The sequence below is a fragment of the Mobula birostris genome, chromosome 22, assembly GCF_030028105.1.
Source record: "Mobula birostris isolate sMobBir1 chromosome 22, sMobBir1.hap1, whole genome shotgun sequence".
In the NCBI taxonomy this organism is placed as follows: Eukaryota; Metazoa; Chordata; class Chondrichthyes; order Myliobatiformes; family Myliobatidae; genus Mobula; species Mobula birostris.
In genome coordinates this window covers 25,040,462-25,067,680 of record NC_092391.1, presented here as the reverse complement: position 1 = coordinate 25,067,680, position 27,219 = coordinate 25,040,462, and the positions used below count along the sequence as shown (strand labels likewise).

Below are 27,219 nucleotides of genomic sequence, written 5' to 3'. Positions count from 1 at the left end.
ATATTCATCTTCAGAAGTCCTGGTCAACCACAATGCTGAGTTAAATCAGTAAGCATACTCAAGATAAATTATTCCTTTTTCTTTTTAACTACAGGAATCTATACAAAAGAATAGAGCAAAATAAATGATTTGCCATGTTCTTACTGAACACTGTAATGGAGCAGGTTCAAACGAATCCAAGTGGCCTATACTTGCCCCATTCCCTGATCATTTTCCCTTCCATTATATTTTTAAAGAAAATTGCTCACTTTTATGATTTTCTGCAAGTTTCTCCAAGTTTCCTCCAGTGCTTCCATAGTAAACCAGGTGTAGGGATTAGAAAACATCCGGTAACTCTTGATTTGACGATCAAGCTCAGCCAGTTGGTTAAAGTCAGTTTGAGCTGAGCTCAGAGATGAACGGAAAGCCTCATGAGCTTCACGCAAGGCTTTTATCTCCTCCAGAGAGTTGCATCGCACTGGATCTGTGAGGTCCTCCTCTGCATTCTCAAACCAACTGTTAAAAGCTGAAGCTTTCTTAGCAAAGGTCAAGAAGAGATCTTCAAGCTGTGGAAAAGAAAGAGTATATATCAGTCCCGGTGCAGGATCTGGACCCAAAACATCAACAGTTCTTTCCTCCCTCCCTTACAGATGCTGCTCAACCTACTGAGTTCCTCCAGAGGTTTGTTTCTGCTCCAGTATACAGGAGTGTCAGTAAACAAGCCCTTTAGATAGTAAACATATAGATTGCTCTGATTTCCAACTACACAAAAATACAAGACCATAAGGAAAAATACAAGACCATAAGGCACCACAACCTTGCCGTAGGGTTTGGAGGCCTGCGTGCCTCAGTGACCCAGAGAACTATGTTGGCTGGAGTCAGGGATTTAAGCTTTGGCTCTTGGTAGGTCATCTATGCCAAACAGGGTAAAGGGTAGAGGACAGAGTAAAAGTGGCCAACTGGTCCTCCAGGTTCAGGGATTCAGCTCAGAGCTAACAACACCGACTGGTCAAAAAACAGTTGTTACAAAACCACTAGTGAAGAATCCTTCTACACAGACAGTGAATGAGGACCTCATATCTGCCCTAAATGGCAGCGGCATAACAGGCAGTAAGATATTGATCAACTGTGTCAATGCAAATCAGAACAGAGCTATCCCAAACTAACCTGCCTTTAGTCCAGCATTTGATCTGTGCCATTGCTCTTCGAATACCCATCCAGACACTTATTTCAAAACTTTGCAACAATTACTGCCTCAACTATTCATTCAGGTAGAGTCCTAGACCTCCACCAGCTTCCAGTGAAAAACAGTTTTCTCAATGACCTTCCCAACCTTCTACCAATAACAGCAAAGCTCTGTCCCTTGTCTTTTGATCCTTCAGCTAGGGAAAACAGAATTTCCTCTGCAAACTAATCCCCCTAACATGAAATCTAACAGGAGGCGGATCAAATGGCCTACAGCTAACATGACTTCACTGTGGAAGCAGTTTGATGAAGATGTTAACCAAATTCTGGAGGCAACGGCAAAGGGAGGGGTTGATAGGAAGCTGCAAGCCATGACAACAATTATTGTCAGTATCGCAGAGCTCTCCAAGTACGCAAGACTGGTCAGCAACTATCAGCAAGGTGTCTCCCAGTGGAGGTTGGTTGTAGGGGATTCGTAGCCCATTCTTTAGTTAGAGCCTTCAGCATTTTGGGCATCGAAGGAGAGAGGAAGAGGAGAGCCATCCACAGTACCACCGATGCGGCAGAGAGGGCCTCAAGATGGCTGTGGCTTAAAAGAGGGGAGCCGTGAAGTCATGGAGTCATAAGTAGCTAGCCATCTGGACACAAGCTGGGGTCTGATCAGCCCCAGCTGGGTCACCTGGAGGAGGCTGTATGATGTTGAAAGACCCAAACCACCCGATAATTCCAGGAACATCACTGAAGATGTGTCCAGAAGCATCAATAGATGTATGTACACAGCTACCTAGACCCTTCATAGTATTTATACACAAGTAATTTTACTTTAAGAGTATTTACTTTTCTGTAATGCTCCTGGGCTTCAAGCAGTTTCTTCTTTCTTTCAGCTGAATTGGCCAACAGCTGATTCCATCTTTTCATTAACGAAGCATGACGTGCTTCAATAGCTTTGGACTGAATGTGTTTGGCTGCCAGTAACTGATCCTTTAGAGCTGTAATGTTAGCAATCCCCTCCTGCTGGAAAGCCTGTAGCCCAGCATCAAATGTTTCCTGTGAAAGACAAAAACAAACATTATACCTACCCTTTCCTAATGAAGTTAAAGCTAGTGGTTTATCCAGTTATTAACATCTATGAAGAAACAAAGCACTGAAAGAATCTAGCTTAACAAATTTATATGTTTATATGGATTGTGGTTGGTTAAGATTGCAATCAAAAAGGGAAGAACATGATGCCTTTTGTTAGCCAAACTTATTACCTTCTTAATGGCCAATTCAATTGACAACATCAGAGAAGCGTTTCAAGTACACCCCTTTTTGTTTTTAGGAGATTCCAACAAAAACATGGAAAAATAATCAGAATGGTTTCACCCATAGTAGGTAGCAGTCTTGTCTCTGAGTGTGAAGAGTAGGGGTTGTATCTCATTCTCAAGATTAGAGCATAGAATTTCAGCAGACAATTTATTTCAGTACTGTTGGACACTCCATTTTCAGTCGAGACATTGCCCTCATCATGCAGAATCAAATTTCCATTCACAATTGAAACAGCGGTGAATTCTATACAGCATATTCACCGAAGTTTAGCTCTCAAATTTATTGAACAAAACCAGGTTACTTATCACAATGTTGCTTATGATGCAACATCATACACAAATTGATCACTACAATTCAACATAAGACTGTTTTGCCTCCATAGTAAATCAGTGAGATAAAAGGAGATGATATCTGACCAGATCATTATGATCACTCTTTTGAACCTACTCCTCACTCTTTCCCCAATATCCTGAAATTCTTTATTATTTCTAAAATTTATTCTGCCTTTTTAAAAACCATTCACAAGGAATAAGGTGACCCCTTGTAATGGATTTTCATGCCATCATGGCAACACAGTAAAGATGATCCTATAAAATCTTAATATGGAAAACAGAGAATATTTCAAGCTTACTTATGAAGAGCATGATATAATAAAAAAAATCAAAATGAAAAACTTCTAGAAATCTGCAATAAAAACAGAAACACTCACTCAGCCTGAAATGCTAACTGGTTGTCTTTCCCCACATGTTGTCTGACCTGCTGAGTGTTACAAATACATTTTGGTTTTATTTGGATAATAAAATCATTAAATTTTAAATTTGCCTTTTTATTTGCAAAAGGCTAATTTAAATTTCCTTCATATCCATCTTCATACAAAACTATAGAAAACTCTTCTTTGCTCTACATTTCCTATCTCCTCCTGCCATCCCACACCCCCAACCCAAAAAATGGTCTGGAACCCAGAAGGCCAAAAGTTTATTTAACCACTTGTAATTGGTCAACCAGGGGTAAAGAGAAATACCTGTTTAGTGAGCAATGTTTGTACAGAGGAGAGATCACGTCCATAATCATCTGTCTTCAGACTGTTTTCCTTCTCACCTAAAAAAGAAAAGTATAGTAAACAATATTTCACATGACATTAGCCAAGTGCTTACTCTTTTCCAAATTTTAATATCTCCAAGGTGGCAATGCATTCTGCTGCCTGGATTCTAAGCTATTGAGTACACTTTCTAAACACCCTCTCTTCTTTATGTTCATGAAGTTTTATCTGCTGTCTGCTATTGACTGCTAGAACAGCAAGTTCTAGCAGAAACACTAGTTCTCAAGCTAGAGAAAGAGAAATATTACTTGGCTACTACCTTTCTGAATTTTCATATTTTAATATTTCAACAAATATGGAATCAAGTTTAATGCAGCAATAGTTTGCTAATATTCAACGCCAAGGCTTGAAGAGGACAAACGGTATATCTTTTTGAAACCTGTACTCAAATGTTTATTTTGTAAAAGCCTTAAGACATCTTCACTGCTTGTACTAAGAATTGGGCGTGGTATGTCAAGTTGTAAACTCTTAAAATGACTCACCTGCACCCCCAGACCTCAACGGGTGGCAAGAGAAATGCTGTACAATAATCACTAAAAAAACTGCTCTTTTAACAAATTGAGTGTAGCTCCCACGTAAAATTGAATTAACAATTTCTACATTTTACTTAAAGGTCTTTAGATTACATTAGAACTCTAAACCCTTTTAAAGTAATTCTAACAGACATGAAATCACTAATAATCTGAATAACTCACTTCGGATGACATTAAGAAATCAGCATTCTAAGGCAATTGGTACTTGGGTTGAGTGGATTCCAAGAGACTGATTTTATCAAACTCAAAAATCAGTCATCATTTTTTTTTAAATGTCTCTCAGTTTTCATTGAGTTTTCTTTCTGCAGAGATGACCAAAAGGATTGATGAGGGCAGGGCAGTAGACATCTACGCAGTCTTTAGCAAAGCTTTGACAAGATCCCGCATGGTAAGTAGTTCTAGAAGGGTAGAACACATGGGATCCAGGGTAGGCTAGTAGACCAAATACAAAACTAGCTTGGTGGTGTAGGCAGAGGATGCTCAGAGAAGTGCTGATGCATTTTGAGAAATTAAACCAAGGCAAAATATATGCAGTGAATTACATGCCCTGGGAGGGAGGGGTGTTGTTGAACAGAGAAACTTTGAGGTACAAGTACACATTTTCTGAAAACACCTTCCTCACAGCATGCTTGCCTTCATCAGCCAAGACACTGAGTACAAAAGCTGGGATATCACATTAGAGTTATATGTTGGTTTGTCTGCTCTTGGAGCATTGAGTGCCATTCTGGTTGCCGCACTATAGGAAGAACGTGATTAAGCTGGAGAGGGTGCTGAGAAGTTTCATAAGGATGCCTCCTGGATTGGAGAGCCTGAGTTACAAGATGAGATGGATATCCTGGTTTTAATTTCCCTGGAGTGAAGGAGGACAAGAGGCGTCATGATAAAATTATATAAAATTAGAGAAAGAACCAGTGTCTCTTTCCCTTACTAGGGGAATCTAAATCTAGGTAACATTGTTTAAGTTGAGTGGGTGGAGGTTTAAAAGGGATCTGGGGGAAAAATTCCTAAAAGGGTAGTAGGAATCTGGAAAGAGTTGCCAGGTGAAGTCGGCAATAGCAACAACATCCAAGAATAATGTTTACCATTTAACAGTTTAATTTCCTAACAAATAAAACCATTTTATTTAAAAGATTAGCTTTATCTGTCACATGCACATCGAAATATCGAAACATACTGTGAAAAGCATTGTTTGTATCAAATCAAATCAGCAAGGCTTGTGCTGGTTATCCCGCAAGTGTCACCATATGTTCAGTAGCAGTATAGCCTGCCCAATACTCACTAACCCTAACAGTACGTCTCTGGAACACAGGAGGAAATGGGATCACCTGGAGGAATCCCACGTGGTTCATGGGGAGAAGGTACAAACACATTACAGGCGGCAGTAGGTATTGAACACAGGTTGTTGACTCTGTTAACAGTTGTATGCTAACTGCTACACTACTGTGCTGCCCCTTTATTTACCAACTAACTTTTAATGGCCCGCAAATTCATTATTGCACATAGGCTTACCTATCCATGACTCAACCACATCCGCCTTCCAATTAAACTGCAAGAATGCAGAATTCTCATCCAGCTTTGCTTTCCTCTGAGCAGCTGCTTTCTCCAACTCTGACACCTTTGCTTGCAATCCCTTCATCTTTGCTGTAATATTCTCAACGTAATGATTGTTCTGTTGATAACAGCAAACAGCTTCAGCATAGATTGTTATTTGCTGCACATACAATTATGCACATCTTTACAAACTCTAATATTAAAGCAACTAAAGCAGAGATCACCATATTGGCAAATATTTTGTAAAAGTCAAATATACACAAGTACTCAATGAAATAAACACAATTTATTGAAATACCTTGTATAATCAATTCAATCTTTGCACTGGAGAGTACTTAACAGTGAAGAATGAGAGGGATAAAGTCCTCTATACTGTATGAAGTTAATAAATGGTGTAGAGCATTTATTCAAAAGCTCCAGTTTCAAGTGGTTGAGCAAAAAAGAAAATTCAACAGACCCAAGGACAGAAAGACATGGGTCTTCCACATATGCAGCTAAAAACAAACAAAAATCTACACAATAAGCAATAGAAAATAGGTTCAAGTAAATTTAAAAACTCTTACCTTCTTTACCAACTCCTCACCATTTGCACAAACATCATGCACTCGATCACGGTGAACTGTGAAATCAGTTTCAAATGCTTCATGTTTTTTTAGCAACCCCTGAAAAATGGAAATAAATAAAATTACAAGTCTGCGATAAATACAGAAGACACTGGAGATGCTCAGCATTAAGTACATTTGCAATGCTGCAAGAGGGAAAACACAAAATCTAAGCTCCAGAGACATTGACTTCCTAAGGAGAGATTTACCACATTCAAAGCCATTCCTTGGATCCCCATTTCCAACAAAAATGGGGATACAAACTACTGAAAACCCAATTCCTGGCAAAATAGAAAGCACCGTTAGCGAATATTTTATGGGGGGGGGGGTAGTTGGGGAAAGGAAGTGACACAGGAATTGGATAGGATGGAGACAGAGGATTTGTCTCCATCCATGGTTTAACTCTAGTCCTTCAAAACTTGGTACATCATGAGTTATGACAGGGCAATGCTGGAATCCATAAACTGTTGGTGCCACAATGCAACCCTGTTGATTCTGAATGATACATTCTTTTCATCATTGCAGCCATATAGCTTTAGCTCATCCACAGAGGGCACCTAGAACCCTCCGTGTAAAGCTCTTCTGCTTTGCACATTCAACAGCCAAGACTGAAAATGCATCAACATCAAGGAGGTAGCTAATATAAATATCCCATACTGGATTGGCCACATTCTTTGGATGGATGATGCCCACATTCCCAAGTAACGCTGTACGGGGGACTGGTTACTGGGTCACAACCTGCTGGATATTAGTATCTCACTACAAGTGAGATATGGAGATGGCCAGCATCAACATAAACAACTGGTAGAAACTACCAACTGTCAGGACTACTAAGATTAATATTGGAAGAGCCAACGAAAAATAGAAAACTCAGCTGGCTGAGAATGTCTATAAGGTTACTTGAAAAATTGTTTCCTACTTTACATCTGTGTGAATTCTTTGTGAGTCTGGATAGTACAATAGCTTAACATGCTCTTCAATGACAAGAATCCCCTGGGAATAGGAAGTGCAGAAAAGGGACAGTTCTCACCATACAGCTAGCAATCTTTGTGGAGAACCTTTTAACCCAGTAAGCAGGAAACATCTTCACTTCAAGCACTGATCACAAGTCCTGGGCTTGCAGTAAGAGCAAACTGGACTAGTGCTGCCAGAAGCCCTAGTACATGAGAGCCTCAGAAAGTTGGTGGTAATAGCAACATAAGCATTTCAGGTTCACCACTACGCCTGCCTCATCAGAACAAAACTGAAATTGGTTACACTGACAACATGAAGAGGCTTAACTTAACATTTACATCAGATGCTGTGCAAGTTTTAACAACTAAGTAAACTGGCAAGTCACAAGGTACTGACCTGTACTGCAGCAAGCGTATCTCCATAATCCTCACTCGCCACCAAGTTCAACTTCTCATTGATCCATGCTTCCTCTTCCTCAACATTTGCCACAAACTGCTGATATTCCAAGGATTCTTCCAGACGCTGCCCTCTGCAAAACAAGTGTGTGTTAGTTAAAGTGCTCCGAATCACTGCCATAAAACACAAGTGAAAGACAACTGATTCAAAATGTTAATTGTTCCCCTTTCCACTAATGATGCCAGCCCACCCAAGTCTCCCCAGTTTTATGTCTTCAAATCCATGAAACAGATTATGAAGCATTTATATTATTAATGAGAACTTGCTGTGCTTGTTTTTTGTATTACCTTAGTGGGCACACTGGTTATAAAGCACTTGGAACATAAGACCATTTGACAAGAGAGCAGAATTCGGCCATCCAGCCCGGAGGCTGCTCCTCATTCGATCATGGCTGATTTATTATCCCTCTCAATGCCAACCTCCTGCCTTCTCTCCACAACCTCTGATGCCCTGACTAATCAATAACCTATCAACCCCCGCGTTAAATATATTCAATAACTTGGTCTCGCAGCCATCTGTGGCAATGAATTCCACAGGTTCACTACCACCTGGCTAAAGAAATTCCTCCACATTTCTATTCCAAATGGACACCCCTCAGTTCTGAAGCTGTGCCCTGTGGTTCTAGACTTACCCACAAAAGGAAACATCCTCTCCACATCCACTCTACCCAGACCTTTCAATATTCCATGGGTTTCAATGAGATTCTTCTTCATTCATCTAACTCCATTGAATACAGGCCCATAAAAAACCATCCTATGCCATCATTAGTCTTTTTTTCTCTGAAGCAGCCGAATGATGAAATTATTCATCAGATTTCCATTTCTTTTGTTTCTACTTCAGATTTTTCTTTTCATTTTTGTTTTAAACTGACAATATGAAGAGACTTTGGGGATAATTTAGATATCTAAGGTTTTGGTGACCTTACTCTTGAAAGAGACCCAGCAAGAGATCATTTGTTGGGCAATTTCATCCAGCTTGCTCACAAACCTTGAAACGTGCCCATTATTCTACTGAAACAGCAAGAACCTACTTAGTGCAAATTAAGGTTCTATATTTCAAACCTGAGCATGGAAAATACACACCATTTCTAATATTCCCAGAAGTGGAGGTCCTTAACTTAATGCCCTAGAAAAATGAAGCTTTTTCTGATGAGACAGGAAGAGCAAACAATTCTTTGACCAGCTTTATTAATGTAAAAATTTAAAAAACTGAATCAAAGGCATCTTTTCACAAATGTCTGGTCAAATGTCCCAAGATACTCATCTTTAAGTTGGCTTACTGGAAGTTTGAATACAGGTGAAATAATCACCACCTTGAGGAGAAAGAAAAAATGTAATTTTGGAAATCTGAAGCAGAAACAGAAATTTCTCCAAACAGCTTCTGCAGAGATTAATACTTCAAGCTAGATCCATAAGGATGAAGAAAAATAACTAATCATTTTTATTGATTGAGAAAGGAACAGGAAGGAGAATAAAGCATAAATTTGTCATTAAGTGAAATCACCATGAGACATTTTTCAATTTAAAAGTCAAATACACGTTCTTATTGAATATTCCTCTGATTTGATTTGTCTACATGCTTTGCTATTGTCTTGATGCACCTCTCATTTGTCTTACCAAACTGGATTTTATTCTTTTTTTTTTAAAAAAAAACACATTTAATAACCTCCAGCTGGAAGTAATTCGTATAGCCTGGTCTGAGACAAAAATCTGTTCATTCTATCCACAGATATCAACTGAGCTTGCTGCAATTCACACACTTTGCTTTTTCCATGCACCACCTCTGACCGCAATAGACCAACAGTATTATCATAATTTAACAAAAACTCAGCCCTCAAAAGCTGACATACCGAGCAGCAGCAAATTCCTTCAATTCCTTCCAGTGCGCCACAAACTGCGAAAGTCTCTGCTGAATTTCATCCTTTCCAATGGTATTGTCGTCCGACAGCTTCTTCCCTGTCTCCAGTACAGACTATGGTGAAAGAACAGCCACCATGAACATCCCATCCAGGAATTACTTTTAATGATGGATAGACTTTCCACCTATTCCCAAGTTTAATTACCCAATTTTGAAGAAAAAGCAAAAGTTGATGATAATATTGAGAATTTCTCCTCGTACCTCTCTCAAGAAATGGAAAGCTAGTATAATAACAACATTTTAGAGCATTTAACTGGAAATAGGATTTGGACAGTATCAGTTCACATTGTATAGCAATGGGCTTGAGGACTGATTTAGTTTAGAAAGCATTAAGCTAGTATGCAAGGTTTTGTAACAACACATCATTGGAAATTTTGTCATTTGTGATTATTTAAAAACTTAGTAAATGCTTGTGTTGATACATGTTACGGTCCACATGTTTTTAGTCATAGTCATACTTTATTGATCCCGGGGGAAATTGGTTTTCGTTACAGTTGCACCATAAATAATAAATAGTAATAGAACCATAAATAGTTAAATAAAATCAAATTTAATACTCTACTTTGCGAAAAGCAGCCAATCTGTGCCTTGTGTTCTACTTTTACCATCACTTAAATTTCAGGAGAGGAATATTTAACTTTATGGTAAATCAACTTAAGATTTTGCAAAAATCATACATGAAAGCAATGGCCCAAATTACCATACATCAAGGTAGCCCACTGCCAAAGTAACTCCCTGTTAGGCTCCCATGACTGGCTACCCAAAACAAAGAAAAAAGAAACCACTTCAAAAAGGTTATTAGCAGAAGTAAAGTTTTGGCATGATGGAAGTTAGGAGCTAACAGAATCATGGATACAGATCCATTAGTAAGTAATGTTCAAAAAAGTAGATTGGGGAAAATACTCAAAATGAATAACTGGGGAGTGGAACTAATGAATTGCTCTTTGAAAGAGTCATTTCTCTACAATTGCATATTATGATTCTGACTCAGGATAGCCCACAACTTACAGAACCAGTGTGGGAAAAAGATTAAGGAATATAGTTGTTGTACATCCAGGACTTATCAATCTTTAACTTGGTACAATGGTATATTTGCAAATATTATAACATTTATTAACAAACCAGATCCTTCAGGTTGTCATCTTTGGCAATATGTGCTAGCTAGGTCAATCTGTTATTCAGACCTGGATTGCTGGGTCATGTGCAGCCAGTTCTGCTTCCAGGCGTTTATGTTTCTTCCTCAAGTTCTGCACTCCAGTCAGATCCCGCCCATAATCTTCAGAACTCACAAGCAGTTTCTTCTCTCTTTTCAAATAATAAGAAAATGCACAATCCCACATCAGTTTCACATAATGATGGATTCCAAACTAACTAGATGTAGGATTTCAGGTTTAATTGCACACTCAATTAATTATGGCTGAACACAATTATTTTGCTTAATACGATTTTAATAAAATGCTGTCACTTCTACAGCATTCAAGTGCCCTCCTCCACTCACTTTATCCACGATTCTTCATCATCCAGATCACGGAAGAACTGGTGAAGTCTATGTGATTCATTCAGATTAGCACGACGAGCTATAGCCATATTTCTAATTTTCTGAAACCGACTGTTCACTGCAGCGCGTTTGTCCTTCACCAGAGTGGTGTCAAAGGCATCACTGGACATAAGGCTATCAGCTTGAAGGTTCAAGTCTTTCAGACGGTCCTAAAACAGTCAGTAATGAAACCATTTAGAAAAATGTGCTTGTGATATTATCACACTGAATTATTTCTGCAATGTAGCTAGCTGGATTTTTAAACACACTTAGGCTTTCAGTGTGAGCGCATGCTAGTTTGGCCAAACTAGTATGTGTTCATACTGCAATAATAAGCACTACGAAGTTCTAAATGTTTCAGGTAAATAAAAATGACAAGGACTAAAGGAAAAATGTTTAGACAACTCTTTTAATAAACCAACAATGCTGATTCTATGCACTCCAAGCCAGAAACAACATTTATATTTCTGATAATTTATGACTACAACATAAAACATGTTTTTCCATCCAAATGTGTAATAAATAGTTCAGAGAAGAAAGCTTAACTACCATATTCCCAGGGGATCATAACCCCAAAAGATCCATTAAGAGTTTCACATCTGTGATTCTGCTCAATGTTAATAGTCTCAGGCAGCAAACCAATGATTCTTATTTGCAATTATAGCCTCACTTCCTTAGAGCATACTGTTCATCATTACCTCATGTGCACTAATGTCAGCTTCGAGAAGCTGATGTTTCTTCAGCAGGTTATTTACAGATGCCAGATCCTTCCCATAGTCCTCAGAGGCCAGTAGAGCATCCACCTGTAAATTAATAACACGAAATATGACTCCGTGTCAAGTTTTTAAAATTACAACAAATTTTGACCTTCGTCTGGTCAGGGAGAGTGAGGAGTTGATAGAGAGGAGTTACAGGCAGGTGGTCACACCGGGACCACGGGAGGCAGACAAGTGGGTCACGGTTAGGAGGGGGAAGGGGAAGAGTCAGGTAATAGAGAGTACCTCGGTGGCTGTGCCCCTTAACAATAGGTACTCCTGTTTGAGTACTGTTGGGGAGGGACAGCTTACCTGGGGGAAGCGACAGTGGCCGTGCCTCCGGCACAGAGTCCGGCCCTGTAGCTCAGAAGGGTAGGGAAAGGAAGAGGAGGGCAGTTGTGATAGGGGACTCAATAGTAAGAGGGTCAGATAGGCGATTCTGTGGACGCAGTCCAGAGACCCGGATGGTAGTTTGCTTCCCTGGTGCCAGGGTCCGGGATATTTCTGATCATGTTCAAGATATCCTGAAGTGGGAGGGTGAGGAGCCAGAGGTCGTGGTACATATAAGTACCAATGACATAGGTAGGAAAAGGGAAGAGGTCCTGAAAGGAGAATATAGGGAGCTAGGAAGGGAGCAGAGAAAAAGGACTGCAAAGGTAGTAATCTCGGGATTACTGCCTGTGCCACACGACAGTGAGAGTAGGAATGCGATGAGGTGGAGGATAAATGCGTGGCTGAGGGATTGGAGCAGGAGGCAGGGATTCAACTTTTTGGATCATTGGGACCTCTTTTGGCGCAGGCGTGATCTGTACAAAAAGGACGGGTTACACTTGAATCCTAGGGGGACCAATATCCTGGCAGGGAGATTAGCGAGGGCTACTGAGGTGACTTTAAACTAGAATGGTTGGGGGGTGGGAATCAAATTAAAGAGGCTAGGCGAGAGGAGGTTAGTTCACAACAGGGGGATGGGAACCAGTGCAGAGAGACAGAGGGGTGTAAAGTGAGGGTAGAAGCAAAAAGTAGTAAGGAGAAAAGTAAAAGTGGCAGGCCGACAAATCCAGGGCAAGCATCAAAAAGGGCCACTTTTCAACATAATTGTATAAGGGCTAAGAGAGTTGTAAAAGAGCGCCTGAAGGCTTTGTGTGTCAATGCAAGAAGCATTCGTAACAAGGTGGATGAATTGAAAGTGCAGATTGTTATTAATGATTATGATATAGTTGGGATCACAGAGACATGGCTCCAGGGTGACCAAGGATGGGAGCTCAACGTTCAGGGATATTCAATATTCAGGAGGGATAGACATGAAAGAAAAGGAGGTGGGGTGGCGTTGCTGGTTAAAGATGAGATTAACGCAATAGAAAGGAAGGACATAAGCCGGGAAGATGTGGAATCGATATGGGTAGAGCTGCATAACACTCAGGGGCAGAAAACGCTGGTGGGAGTTGTGTACAGGCCACCTAACAGTAGTAGTGAGGTTGGGGATGGTATTAAACAGGAAATTAGAAATGTGTGCAATAAAGGAACAGCAGTTATAATGGGTGACTTCAATCTACATGTAGATTGGGTGAACCAAATTGGTAAAGGTGCTGAGGAAGAGGATTTCTTGGAATGTATGCAGGATGGTTTTTTGAACTAACATGTCGAGGAACCAACTAGAGAGCAGGCTATTCTAGACTGGGTTTTGAGCAATGAGGAAGGGTTAATTAGCAATCTTGTCGTGAGAGGCCCCTTGGGTAAGAGTGACCATAATATGGTGGAATTCTTCATTAAGATGGAGAGTGACATAGTTAATTCAGAAACAAAGGTTCTGAACTTAAAGAGGGGTAACTTTGAAGGTATGAGACGTGAATTAGCTAAGATAGACTGGCAAATGACACTTAAAGGATTGACGGTGGATATGCAATGGCAAGCATTTAAAGATTGCATGAATGAACTACAACACGAAATTCAGAGTTCAGCAGAGGAGGACAAAGGGCTTAATTAGGAAGGGGAAAAAAGATTATGAGAGAAAACTGGCAGGGAACATAAAAACTGACTGTAAAAGCTTTTATAGATATGTAAAAAGGAAAAGACTGGTAAAGACAAACGTAGGTCCCCTACAGACAGAAACAGGTGAATTGATTATGGGGAGCAAGGACATGGCAGACCAATTGAATAATTACTTTGGTTCTGTCTTCACTAAGGAGGACATAAATAATCTTCCAGAAATAGTAGGGAACAGAGGGTCCAGTGAGATGGAGGAACTGAGCAAAATACATGTTAGTAGAGAAGTGGTGTTAGGTAAATTGAAGGGATTAAAGGCAGATAAATCCCCAGGGCCAGATGGTCTGCATCCCAGAGTGCTTAAGGAAGTAGCCCAAGAAATAGTGGATGCATTAGTGATAATTTTTCAAAACTCGTTAGATTCTGGACTAGTTGCTGAGGATTGGAGGGTGGCCAATGTAACCCCACTTTTTAAAAAAGGAGGGAGAGAGAAACTGGGGAATTACAGACCAGTTAGCCTAACGTCGGTGGTGGGGAAACTGCTGGAGTCAGTTATCAAAGATGTGATAACAGCACATTTGGAAAGCGGTGAAATCATCGGACAAAGTCAGCATGGATTTGTGAAAGGAAAATCATGTCTGACGAATCTCATATAATTTTTTGAGGATGTAACTAGTAGAGTGGATAGGGGAGAACCAGTGGATGTGATATATTTGGATTTTCAAAAGGCTTTTGACAAGTTCCCACACAGGAGATTAGTGTGCAAACTTAAAGCACATGGTATTGGGGGTAAGGTATTGATGTGGATAGAGAATTGGTTAGCAGACAGGAAGCAAAGAGTGGGAATAAACGGGACCTTTTCAGAATGGCAGGCAGTGACTAGTGGGGTACCGCAAGGCTCAGTGCTGGGACCCCAGTTGTTTACAATATATATTAATGATTTGGATGAGGGAATTAAATGCAGCATCTCCAAGTTTGCCGATGACACGAAGCTGGGCGGCAGTGTTAGCTGTGAGGAGGATGCTAAGAGGATGCAGGGTGACTTGGATAGGTTGGGTGAGTGGGCAAATTCATGGCAGATGCAATTTAATGTGGATAAATGTGAAGTTATCCACTTTGGTGGCAAAAATAGGAAAACAGATTATTATCTGAATGGTGGCCGATTAGGAAAAGGGGAGGTGCAATGAGACCTGGGTGTCATTATACACCAGTCATTGAAAGTGGGCATGCAGGTACAGCAGGCGGTGAAAAAGGCGAATGGTATGCTGGCATTTATAGCGAGAGGATTCGAGTACAAGAGCAGGGAGGTACTACTGCAGTTGTACAAGGCCTTGGTGAGACCACACCTGGAGTATTGTGTGCAGTTTTGGTCCCCTAATCTGAGGAAAGACATCTTTGCCATAGAGGGAGTACAAAGAAGGTTCACCAGATTGATTCCTGGCATGGCAGGACTTTCATATGAAGAAAGACTGGATGAACTAGGCTTGTACTCGTTGGAATTTAGAAGATTGAGGGGGGATCTGATTGAAACGTATAAAATCCTAAAGGGATTGGACAGGCTAGATGCAGGGGGATTGTTCCCGATGTTGGGGAAGTCCAGAACAAGGGGTCACAGTTTGAGGATAAGGGGGAAGCCTTTTAGGACTGAGATTAGGAAAAACTTCTTCACACAGAGAATGGTGAATCTGTGGAATTCTCTGCCACAGGAAACAGTTGAGGCCAGTTCATTGGCTATATTTAAGAGGGAGTTAGATATGGCCCTTGTAGCTACGAGGATCAGGGGGTATGAAGGGAAGGCTGGTGCGGGGTTCTGAGTTGGATGATCAGCCATGATCATAATAAATGGCGGTGCAGGCTCGAAGGGCCGAACGGCCTACTCCTGCACCTATTTTCTATGTTTCTATGTTTACAACAGATCCTCCCTGTTAGGATAAGAAACAGCTTCTTTCTCCAGGCCACGAGTTACTGAACTCTCTGCTACCACCTAGATCTCATTACATATGAAGCACCAGTAACATTATACTGTTTACTTTTTAACTTGTGTCATAAATGTACCTTGGCTAAATGTCAATCTTCGGGAATATATTTTATTATTTGTTAATTTATTTGTGGATTTACTTAATATGTTGAGCACGAACTATATGTATTGTGTTGTGCACCTTGGCCCAAGGAACATTGTTTCGTTTGGCTGTATACATATATACGGTTGAATGACAATAAACTTAAACTTGATTTTAATAAAGTGGTATAAACATCTCAGGTGACAGATACAAGGATGTTAGCAATACAAGTTCCAATTGAACAGGTACACATTAAACACAGCACTGCTAAATTATCATCCATAAATTCAACAATGAAACAAATGTGGATTTTTTTTTTCTTAAGACCTTTCACTTTATAGGTTAGGTCTATTAATCAAAGTACATTTTAGATATTAAGTTTCAAACTTTATTGCTAATAAGAATACATAAAATGATCAAAATTACAACAGAAACAAGAGAAAATCTGCAGATGCTGGAAGTCCAAGCAACGCACACAAAATGCTATGGAAAAGAGGCTTGAAATGTTGACTGTTTATTCATTTCCATAGATGCCGACTGACCTGCTGAGTTACTGTTGTGTGTGTGTGTGCGCGTGTGTGTGTCTGTGTCTGTGTGCACGTGCGTGCTGCTGTGGATTTCCAGCATCTGCAGTGTTTCTTGTGTTTAACAGTATGTCATTACCTATTAATGTCACAATATCCAGAAGTACATTGAAGGTTGTGTATGCAAGTCAGTCTTGATATGACAGAAGATTATCCCATTCTTATATCTAAGGCATGTTACCAAGTTGTACTTCTCTTTTATTGTCTGGGCTTATATTAATCACAGTTGGACCAAGACTAAGACTCACATACACTGGTCTAAAACATGATCAATCATAAGAACAGGACTGAGGTTCTCAGTGGCACAAGTACCATACAAGCAGGAACTCTGGCTCTCAATGCAGCACAGCATTAAAATTTGTCAAGCTGCATACACATTTTAAAAACAAAATGCTTTGGCAGGATAGAAATCCATGTCTTTGGTACTGAAGCCACTGAAATCTTTTTCGTAGCAACACACAGATAAAACAGAGTGGTATTCAGTGTGCCTATACTCTTATGTAGATTCTAACTCGACAAAAACATGAGGGCAGCTGCTTTTATTACTTTAACCACACATTTCAGGGATGCAATACTTACTCTTAAGTTGTTCCTTGACACAAACTGCCTAACATGGAAAGGATGTTGAGACCTGGATTTTTTTTTCTCCTCAAACTGATCAATATAAAGGTTGCAAAATGTTGTTGGCTTTCAAAGAACAAGAGAAGCCAAAGCATAGAGGCAACAGGACATGCATCAATTTATTGTAATTTTACAAGTGCAAAATGTTTTTACCCGTGTGTAGTCTATGAATGGAATGGACTAGTTATGCAGTAGCCATCCTTGGGAGATTTGGTGGCCCGTTTATGTACGACTTAAGGGGTATCAATCTGACTCCAACTTCTATAACTGAGAAGTGTAGTACATAAATTCATTCCTCTGTCCCATAATTTTTTTAAAAATCTCTTGTGCCAATCTCACTTTGCTGTAAATGTCTTACCTCTCCTTCCACTATTAGATGCCATGATGAATGTTTCACAATACCCTCCAACTGCATCTCCAAAACACCCAAATCTCGATTTGCATCCCCAAGTAGATCTGAAATCTTCCGGGTCATACAATATATACTTTGCAAGCAAGATTATTTTAATATACGAACAATTGTAGCCATAAGCAAAGCTAATGAAATGAAATTCTCCAAAGGTCAAAATTTTAAAATATGGAGAATATTGCATACATTCACTTACTTCAGACAGCCAGAAGTCAAAGTCTTTGATTCCAGTGTTGAAATTCTGCTGTTTATTAGCCTCTTTCAGCTTCTGACTTTTTTCTGCTGATTTCTGCACCAAATCTCCCCATTGGTTACCGAGAGTTTCCAAACGAGCCTATTAGACAGGATGGCATTCAACCAGTTTAAGTCAATCACTAGGTAATCCTGCCACAGAGAATAATCTTAATCTGTTGATAATACATGGTGTAAATAAGCACCTTTACACCTGTCCGTATGTACACAAACAATGAGCAACAATATGAAACTAGATTTTCTCATGGACAATAAGTATTTCAAGTGAAAAGTACGTTCACAATGTGTTTCCATTCCCCCCCATACATAAGAAACAGCAACGCAGCTTACAGTATTCATGATACCCTTCATAAATGTGTTCTCGTGTGATTAAAAGATTTACATACTATCAGCACAGTACATAACATTTTGAGGTTGGATGCCTGAATACTTCTGCTGGCATAAAATTGAATCTAAACCAAGACTGAACATTCCAAAATTCAGGGCCTGAAATAGGCCACCTCAGGTATACCAGCAGATTTAGAATGTAATGAATCCAATAAATAGTATTGTGTAATTACTTTGATTTTCCTTTGATCCCTCTGTTAATGGCTTCCATTGTAGCAACAAAAAGAGCAGCACATTAAAAAATACCTCAGTGTGAGGGCCCACCGATGTCAGGAGGCAGCAGCAGAGACCGAAAGAATATTAGGCACCATATTTTAGATTGCTGTTGTTTAAAGATAGTGTTAGAATATGTGATTGGAATGTTAAGTACTAGCCTGTCTTTTGCAGAAAAAAATAGAAATTCTGCCTTTCACACCCTACCACACCAACCTCCTCCTCCTCAAGAAACTGGAGCAATTATCTTTATTACTCATCTAGTGATAATGTAGAAGTCAAAATTAACTCTGAGGTCTCATTTTTTTCAAGTCACTTGATTTCTGCAATTACCTGGACCGCATCTTCACTACCAGCACAAGCCCCTCGATCGATCAGTGATTTCCCCATGTCAATGACCCCACGGATTCGATCAGCATTGGCATGAAGCTCAGCTTCAAATGCTTGATGCTTCTGGTGTTTGCTCTGTGGAAGAGTAAAGCAGCAGTCACTACACAAAAAGTCAGGATTCGAAAATTCCTTCTGAGGCCTTTCATCACACCATCTACTACAGAAGTATTCTGCAGTGGCTTTAAACTGGTGCAACTTATTCTGGAAGGACATCAAAAATGGTTTCTTCCTTTAGAACTCTGCAATGTTTCCACTTCACGATTACAGTGCATTTCTAATACATGTTAGAATTTTGAATTATTTTCGTAATTTGCAAAGGCCAAGTGAATTCATGTTGGAGCAGATGCTAACAATGCTGTTAACAGTTTTTATTGTCGAAGTTCAATTTTTACCTCAAAAATAAAGTAAGCTCAACATTGCAACAGCCATAAGGTCTCAGAGGAAATCATTAGGAGAGTAATAAGGTGAACACTGACAAAGACCACACACTAACACAGCCAATCAACAGTTCCTAGCGACAAGAACATTCATTGACTGAATTTCTTTAGTGTTAATTTAAAACTGAATGCCAGCTGATTGAAAGTCAGCAGTACCTTTTATACCAAAGACATACGAATGGACATCATTGCCAAAAGCAACGTTAACACTACATATGTGTCAATTTAAAGACAAGACACTCAGTAAAGCTGCAAGCAGTAAGTGAAAAACATTACGTTTAAAAACACAATCTAACAAATAATGTACTTAAATAAAGACGAGACATAAACCTGAGTTAGACAAAAGCCACTAATCACTTACCAGCAGTTTGGATAGCTAAAAACAGATTAAGAAAAGAGATTACATCAATATTGAATGGTTAGAGAAACAGGCTCAATTTAAATTTCTGTTCACATAACACAAACGAGCCAAAAGATTCTCAGTTCAAAAGATTTGCTGCAAACAAGTAGGTCAGATATCAGTGCTCAGAGCTGAGAGTGCTTTCAAGTATTAAGTCAATGAAGATTAGCAGGTATCGGCCAGAGACCAAGAAACTTTCCCACAAAGTGATACTAGTTTCTTTTTTGGTTTTGAAGGGTAAAATAATAGTCCAGGCAGTCCTAACATATATCTTAGTTGCTCATTTGGTACAGCAGTACCAAACATGCCTAAACAAGTAGCTTGTCCTTTTATCAGGGAATACCAACTTAAAAGCTTGTGTTCAGGAGAAAGAGAAACCATCATTTTAGTTACCTGAATATTAGTGGGATCTTTATAAGATTCATCGGTTGCAGTCTGAAGCTTCTCACTGATCCAAGCCTCAATTTCATCTACATCCCGGCTAAATTGTTGAAGGGTCTGTGATTCCCCAAGCTTTGATCTTTTCTCAATCATCTGAGCTTTCAGGCGGCGCCACCTATCAAGACATTTTAATAATTATGGCAAAAGGCACCAAACACTTGACTTTTGGAGGTTTTACAGTTTCTTTTTGCAAAAAAAATTTTTTTTTGCCTATTTCAAAGATGAGAACAAACAAATAATGGTGACTTAGGGCCTAATTTGCAAATAAAAACAAAACTAGCATGTAGGTATAGCAAGCGATTAGAAAACATTATTATTTATGAGGGAAAATGAATACAAATAGTTATCTTTAGTTATCTGGGGAAACTGATCAGACCGCATTTGTGTACTTTTTTCCCCTTATTCTAAGGATGAAAATACACAGGAACCAGCTCAAGTGATTACTAGACTGATGCCTGCAAAGGGGAGGATGACTTTGATGAGAGATTGGACAAAGTGAGTTATAATCAGATCAACCACTGAAATTGGTAGAGATTCTTCAGTGGCTGAGTGGCAACAGCCACTCCACGTGGTGGTAGCAAGAAAAACAAAATCATGGATGAAGAGCAGAAGTACATTTGGAGATGATGGAATTTACAAGGAGAAAATACAGATAATATTCTGCATTTATCGAGACCAAGCTACTGAGGCACAGAGCTGGACCATTTAAGACAATATATCTTTCAGGAGGAAGCACTATTTGGTCCTGCTATGATTGGAAATTTACCCTCTGTGTGATTCTTGCATTCAGGTTTGCTTAAAATTTAGCAATACAGACTTACTACTGTTCAGCTGTATTACTTATAGATCTAGCTGAACCACATGCCTATCTGTGACAGTACAAATGCAAATACAATGGAGTAAACAATTTCAAGTTTCTCTAAGAAACTCAACTTTTTGACTACAAACAGCCGAAATTGTTTGAATCACTTACCTGTCTAATACCTCATTGCGACGTTTTGAAATATCTTCCTTTGCATAATGTTCAGAACCAATCAGCTGATCAGCAAAGGCTTGCAATGCTGCAATTTTCTCCTCCTATCCCAAGCAGAGAAAAGAAGAATGAGCCAAATTTTTTGGCTGCTTTCAGCTGGGAACTTCCCCCGATCCACACATGGCCACATACTACTCACCAGAACTTGTATGGTTAATCAACAATACTATCACTTTTACTTCGACGATGAAAACAAGCCTCAAGATTTATGTGCCATTTTGACTGCAAATTGAAACCGGATTCTGAAATCATATTTTCTGCTATTAATGACAACTTTTTCTCTTGTAAGCCAAGCATCGTAACTCTATTTCCACTCATTTTTAAATTTATTAATTTGTTGTGTTTGGTTACTGAGGGAGAGTGATTTGAAGGATATTTTTACCTTCTATTGCCTAAAGACATTTAAGTTTTACATCACAATATCTAGATACGTTCGGATCTGCAGATCACAATTACAAAGGCTTCATACTAAATATCCAAACTATCTATATACTACTAAAACTCTCATGCTCTGTCTGTTTGTGACTCCAATTAGCGCAAACGGTGCATTACAGCGGCACTTTTTTTGGCTAAATCAAATTAAAATGCGCTAACTTACTTAATGCAGGCAAAGTTCAGGGTTATATATTCGTATAAAATTGTTCATTCGCCAAAAATCAACAGGCTGGCTTTCACCTGAGACCCGATCGGCCATCATGGAAATCGGGGTGCAAAAGTCCGACGCATGCACATGGCCAGCCTCAGCAGCGACACCTACCGGAGCAGAAGGGCAGGGCAGCTCTATTTTGAGGGTCACATTCTGCTAAACACCATCAGCATGGGACAGATCAAACTGAGACCCATCAATAAGAGATAATTAAATCCTATTGTAACGACGCACTTCGAGACACCCATAAAACCCTTTGCTGCAGTCGAAGGGCAGCGGTGACTATATCACATCCATTTAGGACAGCACGAACCACATTATCAAGAATAATCAGCATCCTTTGGTGTTAGTGCTTCGTATCTCCTATCCAGCATCAGGGTAAAAAAAATGGTCAGCCTAATTATGCCGCGTGGAAAGGGAAGGGGGACATTATGGTCAAGAGACGACGCCAAACCTCGTAGGGAACCGGCAAGGAGAGGGAGAGAACAAGATTTGGATGAGGCCAGGGCCGCTTGACTCCAGGATCAAAGCGTCAGGACAAAAAAAGATGAGAGAAGAAGAGACAGAGGAGGAGAGGCATGCACGTCTCCAGGATCAGAGACAAACAACAAACAGCAGAAGAGATGGAGACGGGGTATGAAAGGGCTGCACATCTCCAGAATGACAACAAGAGGCACGAAGGTAGCAGACCAACACTCACAACATGCTGGAGGAACTCAGCAGGTCGGGCAGCATCCGTGGAAATGATCAGTCAACGTTTCGGGCCGGAACCCTTCGTCAGGACTGAAGAGGGAAGCGGCAGAGGCCCTATAAAGAAGGTGGGGGGAGGGTGGGAAGGAGAAGGCTGGTAGGTGCCAGGTGAAAAACCAGTAAGGGTAAAGATAAAGGGTGGGGAAAGAAGCAGGGAGGGGATAGTCAGGAAAGGTGAAGAAGGAATAGGGGAAAGCACAATGGGTAGTAGAAGGAGGCAGAACCATGAGGGAGGTGACAGGTAGCTGGGGGAGGGGACAGAGTGAAACAGGGATGGGGGAAGGGAGGGGGAGGGAATTACCGGAAGTTGGAGAATTCAATGTTCATGCCCAGGGGCTGGAGACTACCCAGACGGTATATGAGGTGTTGCTCCTCCAACCTGAGTTTAGCCTCATCATGGCAGTAGAGGAGGCCATGTATGGACATATCTGAATGGGAATGTGAAGCGGAGTCGAAGTGGGTGGCAACCGGGAGATCCTGTCTGTTGTGGCGGCCCTGTCTGAAGTGCTCGACGAAGCGGTCCCCCAATCTGTGTCGGGTTTCACCGATGTAGAGGAGGCCGCACCGGATGCAATAGATGACTCCAACAGACTCACAAATGAAGTGCTGCCTCACCTGGAAGGACTGTTTGCGGCCCTGAATGGTGGCAAGAGAGGTGGTGTAGGGACAGGTGTAGCACTTATGCTTACAGGGATAAGTGCCGGGTGGGAGATCCATGGGGAGGGACGTGTGGATCAAGGAGGCGCAGAGGGAACGATCCTTGTGGAAAGCGGAGGGGTGGAGAGGGAAGGTTGTGCTTAGTGGTGGGGTCCTGTTGAAGGTAGTAGAAGTTGTGGAGGATAATGTGCTGGATACGGAGGCTGGTGGGGAGGTAGGTGAGGACAAGGGGAACTCTGTCCCTGCTGTGGTGACGCGAGGATGGGGTGAGGGCCTAAGTGCGGGAAATGGAGGAGATACGAGTGAGGGCATCATTGATGACAGCAGAAGGGAAACCACGATCATTAAAGAAAGAGCACATTTGAGATGTCCTGGATGGCAGATAAGCCAGAAATGATGCCAAAGGTGTCCTTCGTTAAACGAAGAGGAGCCATATTCACTTTGCTACATGTCGTTCTTCGTTAATAAACTGAGGTTTACTACTTCAGTTTCCAAAGCAAAGCGATACCAATAGCATTCAGGAAAATTTAATGTTCATTCTGGTCACATCAGACTGCACTACCCTTCTCTCAAAGGGTGCCCCAAAGGTACACTCCATTGTCTAGTTCTCATTAAAGATGAGTATACTGACAGAATGGTCAAAGACAAATAGTCCTTACTAAGGATGGATCTAGTTCTAACCACTGGGTGTCACTGTATTGATATGAAGGTACAGCCTGCGAATTACCAAAATAGCCAAAATTCCCTGAGCTAATAATATTTCTGTCTGAAGAATCATTACAGTGATCAACAGAACCAGGAGAAGTCAATAAGATAGGAATAGGTCATCTGACCTTCAAAACCATTCTGCCATTCAACAACTATGTACCTAATCTCTCTCAACTACATTTCCCTACTCTGTCTCTGTATAGCTCAATTCACTTAATATCCAGAAATGGACCTATTTCTGCTTTAAATGAATATGGCAAGTAAGTGTCCACAAGCCCCTGGAACAGAGGATTTTAAATATTCATCACTCTCCAAGCAAATGGTCCTTATCTTAACCCAATGAGGCCTGCCCCTTAATTCGTGGCCATGACTCACAGCTCTGAACTCAGGGAAAACAGCTTCTCTCCTTCTATCTGTTGATTCCAAGTGAGATTCAATATTACCTCTCATTCATTTAAGCTCTGGAGAAAAGGTCTCATTCTTTTCTAATTATCAAGAACAATGTTTGACCAATGTTTCAAAATATAATGTAATTTCTAGCCAATTTCTGTTCAAGATATCATGCTTTAAACAAAGTTTAAACATTATACTGATTCCAATTTATTAGCCAAGTAACTGCAAATTAATTAGATAAATTGTCATGATTAGGATTTATTTCCTTATATTACCTGCACAGTAATGGCTTTATCAAAATCTTCGTGTTTCTTGATGAGGGCTTCCACACTGTCCAGGGAATCACCTTTGTCATCACTGGCCAAGAATGCCTCACGTGCTGCCATCCAATTCTCAGCCTGTTCACAGTCACGGTTAAACAACTACCAAAAGGAGAAAAGAACTTTAAGTGCAGCATTTCAGAGAAAGCAAAAAACTAAACACAGCAAACTAGGGATAGAGAAAAGGTTCCAAAAGTGTGTCACCAATTCTCCAACCCAAGCTCCCTTCTCAGTTGGGAGTACAGATCTGATGAATTTATCCAAGAGAACTTGAATATCGCAATATTATTTCTGGAGATACAAATTCATGAATGCTTTTGACAAATTCTCATGTGCACACAGTCTTTAATACTTTTTAATTGTCATAGAATGATGGATAAAATTGGTTATTGGTTATTGTAGAAATGCAGGTCTGAAGGCATTTCCACTTTCAAATAAATCAAGTGTCCTGAAATGACTCCAGCTTTGCTTGTTTTCAAACATATAAAAAAAATCTAATTGCTCATTCTGCTGGCAGTAATTAAAGTGAATGTAATTAAAGTTAGGGCTAGAAAAACCAATAAAGTAGTACAGCACAAAAACAGGCCCTTTGGCCCACCTAGTCCATGCTGAAAAAATTTAACCTGCCTATTCCCACTGACTTGCACCAGGACGATAGCCCTACATATCCCTAATATCCATGTACCTATCGAACTTCTCTTAAACATTGAAATTGAGCTCACATACACTAATTTGTACTGGCAGTTCATTCCACACTCTCGCAACCCTCTGAGTGAAGAAGTTTCCCCTCATGTTCCTCTTAAACTTCTCACCTTTCACCCTTAACCCATGATCTCAGGTTGTACTCTCACCCAAATTCAATGGAAAAAGCCTGCTTGCATTTACCCTATCTATACCCTTCATAATTTTATACAGAAAATTATACAAAAGTTCAGGCATTAAGAGGAAATACTTAACTCAAGCACTAAACAAGCTACTAGAGGACAAGGCGCACCTCAGGGGTGTGCGCTTAGCCCACTGCTCTACTCTGTATACACATGACTGTGTGGCTAGGCATAGCTCAAATATCATCTATAAATTTGCTGATGATACAACCATTGTTGGTAGAATCTCAGGTGGTGACGAGAGGGCGTACGGGAGTGAGATATGCCAACTAGTGGAGTGGTGCCGTAGCAACAACCTGGCACTCAACTTCAGTAAGACGAAAGAGCTGACCGTGGACTCCAGGAAGGGTAAGATGAAGAAACACATACCAATACTTATAGAGGGATCAGAAGTGGAGAGAGTGAGCAGTTTCAAGTTCCTGGGTGTCAATATTTCTGAGGATCGAGTCTGGTCCCAACATATCGATGTAGTTATAAAGAATGCAAGACAGCGGCTATACTTTAGTAGGAGTTTGAAGCGATTTGGTATGTCAACAAATACACTCAAAAACTTCTATAGTTGTACCATGGAGAGCATTCTGACAGGCTGCATCACTGTCTGGTACGGAGGGGCTACTGCACAGGACCAAAAGCAGCACAGTAGGTTGTAAATCTAGTCAGCTCCATCTTGGGTACTAGCCTACCAAGTATCCAGGACATCTTTAGGGAGTGGTGTCTCAGAAAGGTAGCATTCATTATTAAAGACCTCCAGCACCCAGGGATGCCCTTTTCTCACTGTTACCATCAGGTAGGAGGTACAGAAGCCTTAATTACTCAGTGATTTCAGGAACAGTTTCTTCCCCTCTGCCATCTGATTCCTAAGTGGACATTGAATCTTTGGACACTACCTCACTTTTTTCCATTTTTGCACTTTTTAAAATCTATTCAATATACATTGTTTATTGATTATTTTATTTATTTTTTATTCTCTGCTAGATTATGTATTGCATTGAACTGCTGCTGCTAAGTTAACAAATTTCACATCACATGCCAGTGATAATAAACCCGATTCTAATTCAGAAGATACAAATTCAGCAAACATTACAGGGTCAATAACCAGGAAACAAAAATTCACCCTAGGGAAAAAATGGTGGAAGCAGATAAAATGGAAACAATACGCTTCCATACCAACTGTGACCAATAAATACCATCTTCCAGTGTGGTGAATAATAAAAGAATTTCTGAATGCATTCAATAGAGAAGCTGAGTAGCACATTTCATAATTGGTCATCAGCTTGGCTGAACATCCACTTCTCACATTTGTAATCAAATTTTTGCTTTGCTGCTTGATAGAACTTCAAATCCTCAATTTAAATTCCACTTTCTATTCCCCTCATCACAGCTGTCTCTTTTGCATTACTTTTTAACAATGCATCAGTAATATTCATTAATGAATTCCATTTAATAATAAAAACAATCCTATTAAAAATGGATGAATATAAACTGTACAAACTGATTAATCTAAACAATCAGTTTAGCGTACAAACAATCTTCTCCAACTAGATAATGTAATGGCACAGATTGCTTCATACCTCGGTGCAGTGAGAAGCAGTGCACTTGGTGTTAAATCTACAACAATCAAAAGATTCAGGGCAACACACACAAAATGCTGGAGGAACACAGCAGGCCAGGCAGCATTGATGGAAAAGAGTAAGTAGTTGATGTTTCAAGCCGAGACCCTTCATCAAAGGATTCACTTTTTTTTTGCCTTTACTAGCAAAATTCAAATGAAATCT

At 40.2% G+C, this 27,219-nt stretch overlaps 1 protein-coding gene across 7 annotated transcripts in view; it reads right to left on the bottom strand.

Annotated features, from left to right (window-relative positions):
* sptan1 (spectrin alpha, non-erythrocytic 1) overlaps positions 1 to 27,219 on the bottom strand; it is a 114,125-nt gene that overhangs the window by 14,870 nt on the left and 72,036 nt on the right. For 5 of the 7 annotated variants that reach the window (XM_072240360.1, XM_072240361.1, XM_072240358.1 and 2 more), the window contains exons 34-49: positions 24,516 to 24,662; positions 21,027 to 21,130; positions 20,006 to 20,168; positions 19,574 to 19,588; positions 18,719 to 18,850; positions 17,730 to 17,867; positions 11,820 to 11,924; positions 11,083 to 11,291; positions 10,769 to 10,889; positions 9,517 to 9,638; positions 7,608 to 7,740; positions 6,219 to 6,317; positions 5,614 to 5,773; positions 3,494 to 3,570; positions 2,002 to 2,211; positions 249 to 545 (exon numbers count right to left, since the gene is read on the bottom strand). In XM_072240360.1, coding sequence (XP_072096461.1) covers positions 249 to 545; positions 2,002 to 2,211; positions 3,494 to 3,570; positions 5,614 to 5,773; positions 6,219 to 6,317; positions 7,608 to 7,740; positions 9,517 to 9,638; positions 10,769 to 10,889; positions 11,083 to 11,291; positions 11,820 to 11,924; positions 17,730 to 17,867; positions 18,719 to 18,850; positions 19,574 to 19,588; positions 20,006 to 20,168; positions 21,027 to 21,130; positions 24,516 to 24,662 — 2,232 coding nt within the window. The remainder of the gene's footprint in view (positions 1 to 248; positions 546 to 2,001; positions 2,212 to 3,493; positions 3,571 to 5,613; positions 5,774 to 6,218; positions 6,318 to 7,607; positions 7,741 to 9,516; positions 9,639 to 10,768; positions 10,890 to 11,082; positions 11,292 to 11,819; positions 11,925 to 17,729; positions 17,868 to 18,718; positions 18,851 to 19,573; positions 19,589 to 20,005; positions 20,169 to 21,026; positions 21,131 to 24,515; positions 24,663 to 27,219) is intronic. The other 2 variants (XM_072240359.1, XM_072240363.1) reach the window with 1 other exon arrangement.